The sequence below is a fragment of the Hordeum vulgare genome, chromosome 2H (assembly GCF_904849725.1).
Source record: "Hordeum vulgare subsp. vulgare chromosome 2H, MorexV3_pseudomolecules_assembly, whole genome shotgun sequence".
Classification (NCBI taxonomy): domain Eukaryota; kingdom Viridiplantae; phylum Streptophyta; class Magnoliopsida; order Poales; family Poaceae; genus Hordeum; species Hordeum vulgare.
The window spans coordinates 591,533,929-591,543,507 of NC_058519.1; the positions used below are offsets into that span (position 1 = coordinate 591,533,929).

Below are 9,579 nucleotides of genomic sequence, written 5' to 3' on the forward strand. Positions count from 1 at the left end.
TTGCCAAGTTGAGAGGCCCATGCCCATCCATACAAGAGAAACATTCACAAGTGACAAGTACTCTCTGACATCCATTGTCATGATAGAGAATGCAATGTAACTGATGGACCATGGGAATGAATGTAGCCCCAAACATGGCTGTGCTAGGAGGAGAGTAGCCTGCTTTGCTCATGCTGCTATCTTCCACTAGTGTACTACTACCACTAACATGTTATGACATAATGTACATATTGTTGGATGGATGTATCATGTATGGACCCATGTTCTGGTTTCTTGTCCAGGGCCAGGGAGGATGAAGAAATGATGATCAGATCTTCCTCGCCGATTCGTCGGCGAAAAGAACGTCGTCTATACATGTCACTATGGTGTACGCCAGGCTCTCCAGCACTCTGGAGTAGCTCTCCAGGACGGCCTGCCCGACGTCCTGCAGCACAAGCAAGCAGATTCATCACATGACAAATTCGCAGTTCATGTCTGGGGCAGTTGCAGTTGCAGGCGGCATTGGTGTGCTGTGCTGATCATGGTTGGTTTGGTCGCCTACCTTGTTATGCTGTATCTTGCTCGCGTCGAGCGTGGTCTGGGAGAGGCCGGGGAAGCGGTGTTTGAGGCAGAGCAGGGTGTCCTCGGCCCTGCTCGCCAGCATCACGTTCTTGTCCGACTCCATGAGGTCCTTGACGGCGCCCCACGGCGACCTCGCGTGGCCGTGGTCCGCCTTGCGCCGCCACACGTGCATCGCCGCCTCCACGCGGTCCGCCGCCTCCAGCGCCTCGTGCTCCGACGATATCTCCAGGCAGTCCAGCAGGTACTCCGGCGAGAACTTGCCCGGGAACGACATGCCCCGGTAGAGCGCGTCGCCCACGCTCGCCCGCCCGCACTGCACATGACTTTTTTTGTCAGGGGAATCGCGATCGGGAAACTCAAAGGAAAAGTTACGGTTCCACTTCCATGGCGGGAGGTTTGAGGCCGCCCAGCCCACCCACCTTGGGAAGCGTCTGCGTGTATGATTCCGGAATCTTGATCTCCGCGAGGATGCCGTTGTTGATGGCCATGGCCGCCTTGTGGATCTGGCTCGCGCAGTCATGCTTCTGCTGCAGGTCCCGCCGGGCCGACTCCGTCAGCCCGGACTTTGTCACGCAAGGCACCGGCAGCCACCACCTCTCCTCGCCGCGGTGGCTCGCCGGACGGCAGGGCGCCGAGTCGTCGCAGCTGTCCTTGTGCGCCTTGTCGTTGAGGTACCAGAATTCCGTCTTCTGGAAGCCGTCCAGGATCTCCTGCGCGCACACCATCAAATTAAGCCACGTGAACAGCAGTTCTATCTCTTGGAAGGTGCGAAGAAAATGAACTTCGGATCTTAGTCTTACGAGCAGCATGTCGTCGAGCTTCTCGAGCGCCGGGAGGTTGACGTAGATGTCGGATCTCGGCCTGGTCGCCATCACCTCTCGGGTCGTGCCGTCGGGCAGGATGTCCTTGGACGGGAAGAACTCGACGATGTAGTCGCAGACCGAGAGCAGGCAGTCCATCTCCCGCCGCCACATCGACTTCTTCTCCACCGGCAGGGGCTCCAGCCGGTGGCAGCTCCCGAAAACGGTCGCTGCGAGCAGAGGAAGCGACGGATGCTATCACTATCAGGGGACGTCCTCTGTTTTCTATTGGTAAGCTGTAATACAAACAAGGACAGGCCGGCGTGCTCAGTTACCGTATAGGTTAGTGATGGCATTGGAGATGGCGGCGGCGGTGGAGACACCCTTGCCGCCGCCGGACATGTCCTCGCCGAGGAGGAGCTTGGAGAACCTCTCCTTCATCAGCTGCAACTCTGCCAGTTCACATCCACGAGTACATTAGCACATAGCATATCTATATGACGCACAGAAGCCAAGAAACTAACTGAGAGCAGCAGAGACGCACGTACCGGTGCATCCGGCCTTGCGGTCGCGCGGCTCCGCGCCGAGCCTTTGCAGCAGCGGCGCCGGCGGCGGCAACCGCGCTGCCAGCTTGCAGACCGGCCAGCGCGGGTACGGCGACCCGTACGGGCTCCCGAGCTCCCCGCTGCACTCGGACGAGACGTCGTCGTCCTCGTCGTCGCGGCGGAGGTTGAGCGCTCGCAGTACGCCGCCCCGCTGCCGCTCCATGGGCATGTCATCGTCGTCGAGGTCGGCGTAGTCGGACTGCGAGCCCTCCTCCCACGTCGACGACGTCGGCGTGTCCATGCCTATCCCCGCGCATGCACCGTCGACCAGCACCACCGGCCGCTCTGTACACGCACGCAGAGCTCTGGGCGGCGCGTGCGGCGTGCGTCGTGATGGTGCGCGCCGAGCGATCGAGCCCGGGCAGGAAGGAATGGGAATGGGAATGGGATAGCGATGGTGGTGGCGCAGTGGAGGACAAAGCGGGTGGCGTAGGAGTAGGAACATGCGGGGGAAGTGGCAGCGGGAACAATGGATGAGCAGAAATAGGTGGCATCGCCATCATGAGGCCCCACGATGACGCCCGCCCGGTGGCCATGAGGTAAACGGGGAGGGAGGTTGGCCAGCGTGCGATTCCCTCACTGACGCCGGCGATGCCTCCTGCCTGCGTGCCTGCCTGCCGCGGGAAATTTTCTTTGAAATGTGCAGCAACTTACTGCCACCAGTAATCTGTAACTAGGAGTATCACTGTGCCACTGGCCTGGCACTGGCAGGCAGGACCGCGGTGGCGGGCAGGGCTCTGCCATGTGGCATCGGCATATGATCACGTGCCCGCCCCCCACTTGCTTAACGGCGTCGTCAACATTACACAGTAACGACCAATCAATCATCATCATCTGTCCCCCCTAAACACCGCAGCCGCAGTTCATTAGCGCAGTGGCTGGCGTGGAGGTCGCGTCGCCGTGGGCTTTACCTGACACAAAGTCGCGGGCATGCCGGCCACCCCCACCGGAGCAATAATGGCGACATTACGGACGGACAAAGGCGGCCAAAGGTAGAAGAAAAAGGAAAGGGAACCGTCCTCGCCGCTCGGCCTTTCCGATCATGACCCGGCAGCTACGCGCCCCGAGGAGCGGAGCATAGTGTCCGACTGTCCGATCGTATTCCCCTCCCTCCCCTCCCCCCTCCTCGCAAAGCCGTCATTATTTTATGTTAGAGCAACTCTACCGAACCGACTCACATGGACGGTATATTTGTTCATTTTTTGTTCGTTTAGATCGGTCGCCCGTCTGACGTCCGCCCTGTTTCAAAATTTAGGTCAACAGTACGCCCAATGCGTCGACCCATTTTATGTCCGTACATAATTTAAAAAAAGACCAGCGGTCATAGATCATGTCAGCGATCATGTCTCATGCCGGCATCATGTCAGCGCCGGCATACAATGCTGGTTTCAAAAAATATCATCACACAGTTCATGCCGACGCATTCGCCAGTGGCCGACACACATGTCAGTACACAAAAAAGAGGTGAGACTTGAGTTCAACCATGTCATCGCGTCCCGTGGTCATGCCATCACACCTGTCGGCATACAAAAAAAGGATGGCGCTCGCCGTCATAGATCACACATCGTCGAACATGAGCATCTCGGCTTGCATCTTCTCGAACCACGGCCTCTTCCTTGGCGACACGGGTTGAGATCCACCTTCATGATCTCCACCCCGGTCATCATGCTCGCGAGAGCCACTTCTTTTGCCTTGGTCTTGGCATTGACGGCCTGGATCTCTAGCATCTTGGCTTGTTTCTCCGCCTCTATCTCAAGCATCTTGGCTTGCTTCTGTGCGTCCATCTCAAGCCTCCTCCTTTGGATCTCTATGAAGGCGCTCATTTGCTCTTCTTTGTAATGCCAGCGCTCCTCCTCCCTTCAGTCCTTCTTGCTCATCATGTCCTTCACGCTTGCGATCAAGCGTTCGACACCGCATCCCGCTTGTCCTCCTTCTTGGAGTTGGTCTTCCCCCGTGACCGTGCCTTCTCGCCGTCCCCAACCTCCTCCATTGCTTGCTTCCCCTCACACGACTTAAGGGCGGCATATTGCGCCTTGAACTTCTCCTCATCTTTGATGACCCTAAAGAAGTGTGAGAGGTTGAAGCACTTGCCATTGTGTTGGACCTTGAATGCCTCCAAAGCTTCAAGTGCCTACAAATGTATTTCATGCAAGCATATTGGCAAATGTATGCAAATGAACACGCAAGCATAAACTTGATGACACAAAAGAGGGCGACTTGCTAGCATACCATGTACTACATGCTAATGCCGCTCACGGGTCGGGCCTTGACGCTCTCAAGAGTGTCACAAAACTTGCTGCACTCTTGTTGGATCATCCTCCATCGTTTCAAAATGGACACCCACCCGCGTGTGCTTACTATTTGGTACGGCGGAAACTTCCTGCGCTAATGGAACTCACAGTGGACATGAATCCAAAAAGTTGACTGCTTTTGTTCGGCGCCCGTCTTGGGGTCTTGCCCAATGTCTCTCCAACACTCGCAAAGAAGCTTGTCCTCGGCCGCTGTGTATGCCTTGGTCCGTTTGCTCTTGCGCTTCGCCTTCGCCCAGGCGGCTTGGTTGGCGAGCTCGTCCTCGAACAAAGGCTCCCCTTCGACGTCGCACTGTCCTCTTCCTCTTGCCCATAGTCCTCCGGAAACTCGTGGTCGAGTGGGAAGCCGTCCAGGTCCATGTCGACCTGATTACGCATGAATGCCGCCTGATCTTGATAAAGGTGGACGGCGTGAATGTCCCTCAGCCATCCTGGCTTTGTGTCTTGTCGGGATCGTAGCCAGCAGCCGGCGCACCACCCTCGAAGATCAAGTTCTGCATGTAGTCCTCGTCGTCGGCGACCGGCATTCTGTCGAACAGGTCGCATGCGCCCGACAACACGTCGGCTGGCATTTGCCGCGCCTGTTTCCTCGCGCCTCCGGATGAGGAGGCACCGGCCACCGGTGTGGCGTTGAGGTTGATGGGCACGGGCACGGGCGTGGAAGGTGCCACCACACTCACCTCGTGCGAGAACTCCCCGGAGAGGCGGGAGGCCTGATGGTAGACATGGAAGCCGGGCATCGGGGTGCAAGCCAACGCGCGGGGCGAGTTAGGCAGCACCATCCGTGGGAACGCGGATGAGCCGGTGCTAGCCGCGGCCACGGCGGCGTCGACGAGCCCGTGCCCTAGCATATAGAGCGCCTCCCTCATTATTGCCGCGACGCGGGCGTTGGTGACCTCCTGCTGCGCGGCGGCGGCAACGGTGGCCGCCGCGATGGCTTCATCCCTCGCGTCCGCCACGTGCGTGCGACCCTTCCTCTTGGCCGACTCTCTTGAGCGCTATTCGGGTGTCACCATCTTCTTTGGCTTGGGCACGACGACAGTCTTGCGGGGGAAGCGAGGCTTGCCTTAGATGGAGGGGGCGGTCGTCATGCTGGACGAGGCGAGGCCGACGGCGGCGTCGATGTCGTCGTCCATGGCGGTGATGGGGAGGGAGGGGTTTTGGGGGAAATAGAGGGAAATGGTTGAGGCTGTCACCGACCAGCGGGCCCGGGAGGAGGAGAAGGCGCGCGCGTGCCCGTTCGTCTCGTGTCCGCGCCGATGCAAATCTGGCTCAAAAATGGGCCGGGAATGGGTCGGCAGGCGGACACCAAGCCGAAGCGCGTACGTTTGGGTCGGCGCGTTGGGGCCGAATTTTGTGTCCGCGTCGACCCAAATGGACGCCAGCGGACGAAATGGGTCGCCCCGTTGGAGTTGCTCTTAGAGCAACTCCAAGGCGTCGATCTAAACGGACGCACACTTTGTTTGCTTTTCGTCCGTTTGGGTCGACAAGGCTCGTCCGCATTTTATATGGATCGGCTTGAGCGTCCAATGAATGGAGGACTTAAATTTATCTGTGTAGAAAAATGAACAACACGTCACAGAAATAAACATAATTAAACATCAGTGGCCAGTCAATTGCTGGTCAAACTCAACTTAAACCTAATTAAACGTTAATTAAAATATAAAAAAATCCACGCCTACACGCTGCCCTAGACGTCGTCGGCCTTGCCCTTGTACTTGACTATGCCATCGCCGTTGGTGAGGTCGATGAAGACGGGAGCCGGGCTAGCCCACCCAAACGCCGCTTGGTATGTTGCCAGGGCAGCCTCCTCCGGAGGCTGCTAGGGCGCCGGCATTGCGGCTCGCCGGGTGCACTCCTCCTCCTCTTCCTCAAGCTGTAGTGCCTCCGCGTCGCAGCGCAGCTGCTGCTCCCAAAGCCTCTGCCGCTTGCCGTCGACCTCCTCCTCAGCGAGCCAGTGCGCCTTCCAGCGCTCAAGGTGTGCCTCCTCCTCCTCCGGCGTCAAGGCGTAGTGGACCGGAGGCGCGCTCACCCACTCGCGGAGCTCGTCGGTCCACGTGTAGGACTCCTACGGCCAATTGGGTGGAGGCGGCGAGCGCTTCCGCGTCGGCATGGGCTCCGGGAGCGCCTTGGGCTCGACGCTGGGCAGCGGCGGCGGTGGCGGAGGTGGGACGAAGAGAGGGGCATTGACGGAGTCCCCTGCCGCCGACAAGGTGAGGGCTTGCTCCTGTTGGGGAACGTCGCATTGGAAACAAAAATTTTCCTACGCGCACGAAGACCTATCATGGTGATGTCCATCTACGAGAGGGGATTTCCGATCTACGTACTCTTGTAGATCGCACAGCAGAAGCGTTAGTGAACGCGGTTGATGTAGTCGAACGTCCTCACGTCCCTCGATCCGCCCCGCGAACCGTCCCACGAACCATCCCGCGATCCGTCCCACGATCTACTCCGATCTAGTGCCGAACGGACGACACCTCCGCGTTCAGCACACGTACAGCTCGACGATGATCTCAGCCTTCTTGATCCAGCTAGAGAGACGGAGAGGTAGATGAGTTCTTCGGCAGCGTGACGGCGCTCCGGAGGTTGGTGGTGATCTAATCTCAGCAGGGCTCCACCCGAGCTCCGTAGAAACGCGATCTAGAGGTAAAACCGTGGAGGTATGTGGTCGGGCTGCCTTGGAAAAGTTGTCTCAAATCAGCCCTAAAACCCCACTATATATAGGAGGGAGGGAGGGGAGGAGGCAGCCTCAAAACCTAAAGGTTTGGCCGAAATTGGAGGTGGAGGAGTCCTACTCCAATCCTACTTGGAGTAGGATTCCACCTTCCCACTTGGAAACTCTTTCCACCTTGTGTTTTTTCCTTCTCAAACCTTATGTGCCTTAGTGGGAACTTATTCCAACCCACTAGGGGCTGGTTTATCTCTTCCCATAGCCCATGAGACCCCTTGGGGCGTGACACCCCTCTTGATGGTCCCCGGCACCCCTCCCGGCACTCCCAGTACACTACCGATGAGCCCGGAACTTTTCCGGTAATGCACGAAAACCTTCAGGTAACCAAATGAGGTCATCCTATATATCAATCTTCGTTTCCGGACCATTCCGGAAACCCTCGTGACGTTCGTGAACTCATCCGGGACTCCGAACAACATTCGGTAACCAACCATATAACTCAAAGACGCATAAAATAATGTCGAACCTTAAGTGTGCAGACCCTGCGGGTTCGAGAACTATGTAGACATGACCCGAGAGACTCCTCGGTCAATATCAATAGCGGGACCTGGATGCCCATATTGGATCCTACATATTCTACGAAGATCTTATCATTTGAACCTCAGTGCCAAGGATTCATATAATCCCGTATGTCATTCCCTTTGTCCTTCGGTATGTTACTCGCCCGAGATTCAATCGTCAGTATCCGCATACCTATTTCAATCTCCTTTACTGGCAAGTCTCCTTACTCGTTCCGTAATACAAGATCCCGCAACTTACACTAAGTCACATTGCTTGCAAGGCTTGTGTGTGATGTTGTATTACCGAGTGGTCCCCGAGATACCTCTCCGTCACACGGAGTGACTAATCCCAGTCTCGATCCATACTAACTCAACGAACACCTTCGGAGATACCTGTAGAGCATCTTTATAGTCACCCAGTTACGTTGCGACGTTTGATACACACAAAGCATTCCTCCGGTGTCAGTGAGTTATATGATCTCATGGTCATAGGAACAAATACTTGACACGTAGAAAACAGTAGCAACAAAATGACACGATCAACATGCTATGTCTATTAGTTTGGGTCTAGTCCATCACATGATTCTCCTAATGATGTGATCCTGTTATCAAGTGACAACACTTGCCTATAGTCAGGAAACCTTGACCATCTTTGATCAACGAGCTAGTGAGCTAGAGGCTTACTATGGATAGTGTTTTGTCTATGTATCCACACATGCACTGTGTTTCCAATCTATACAATTATAGCATGGATAATAAACGATTATCATGAACAAAGAAATATAATAATAACTAATTTATTATTGCCTCTAGGGCATATTTCCAACAGTCTCCCACTTGCACTAGAGTCAATAATCTAGTTCACATCACCATGTGATTCCAACGAATCCAACACCCATATAGTTATGGGGTCTGATCATGTCTTGCTCGCGAGAGAGGTTTTAGTCAATGGCTGTGAAACTTTCAGATCTGTGTGTTCTTTACAAATCTTTATGTCATCTTATAGATGCTGCTACTATGTGCTATTCGGAAATACTCCAAATATCTACTCTACTATACGAATCCGTTTCACTACTCATAGTTATCCGGATTAGTGTCAAAGCTTGCATCGACGTAATCCTTTACGACGAACTTTTGTAACCACCTCCATAATCGAGAAAAATTCCTTAGTCCATCAGTTACTAAGGATAAATTTTGACCGCTGCTAGTGATTCAATCATGGATCACTCTCTGTACCTCTCAACAGACTTTGAGTTAAGGCACACATCAGGTGCGGTACCCAGCATGGCATACTTCAGATTCTACGGTCAAGGCATAGAAGACGACCTTCGTCTATTCTCTTTATTCTGCCGGGGTCGGGTTTTGAGTCTTACTCAAATTCACACCTTACAACGCAACCAAGAACTCCTTCTTTGCTGATCTATTTTGAACTCCTTCAAAAACTTGTCAAGGCATGCATCTTGTTGAAACTTCTATTAAGCGCTTTTGAGCTATCTCCATAGATCTTTGATGCTCAACGTTCAAGTAGCGCAATCCAGGTATTCCTTTGAAAAACTCCTTTCAAACAGCCTTGTATGCTTTATAGAAATTCTACATTACTTCTGATCCACAATATGTCAACCACATATACTTATCAGAAATTCTATAGTGCTCCCACTCACTTCTTTGGAAATACAAGTTTCTCATAAACCTTGTACAAACCCAAAATATTTGATCATCTCATCAAAGTGTATATTCCAACTCCGAGATGCTTGCACCAGTCCATTGAAGGATCGCTGGAGCTTGCATACTTGCTAGTATCTTTAGGATCGACAAAACCTCCTGGTTGTATCACATACAATGTTTGCTCAAGGAAACCGTCGAGGAAACAATGTTTTGACATCCTATGTGCAATATATCATAAATAATGCAACAACTACTAACATAATTCTAACAGACTTTTAGCATCGCTACGAGTGAGAAAGTCTCATCATAGTCAACTGTTTGATCTTGTCGGAAACATCTTCGCGACAAGTCGAGCTTTTCTTAATAGTGACTTATCACCATCATCGTCTGTCTTCCTTTTAAAGATCC

The 9,579-nt window shown here is 54.0% G+C and overlaps 1 protein-coding gene and 1 pseudogene across 1 annotated transcript; both read right to left on the bottom strand.

Annotated features, from left to right (window-relative positions):
• Nucleotides 1-43: 43 nt before the first annotated feature.
• On the bottom strand, nt 44-2,435 carry LOC123427527 (rop guanine nucleotide exchange factor 3-like). The gene is made up of 6 exons (XM_045111600.1): nt 1,910-2,435; nt 1,697-1,813; nt 1,362-1,591; nt 981-1,271; nt 542-874; nt 44-424 (listed from the first exon to the last, which is right to left on the bottom strand). The coding sequence occupies exons 1-6, from the start codon at nt 2,409-2,411 to the stop codon at nt 308-310; spliced, it is 1,590 nt and encodes a 529-aa protein (XP_044967535.1). The 5' UTR covers nt 2,412-2,435; the 3' UTR covers nt 44-307.
• Nucleotides 2,436-4,351: 1,916 nt separating this feature from the next.
• On the bottom strand, nt 4,352-5,015 carry LOC123428680 (annotated as a pseudogene).
• Nucleotides 5,016-9,579: the final 4,564 nt, after the last annotated feature.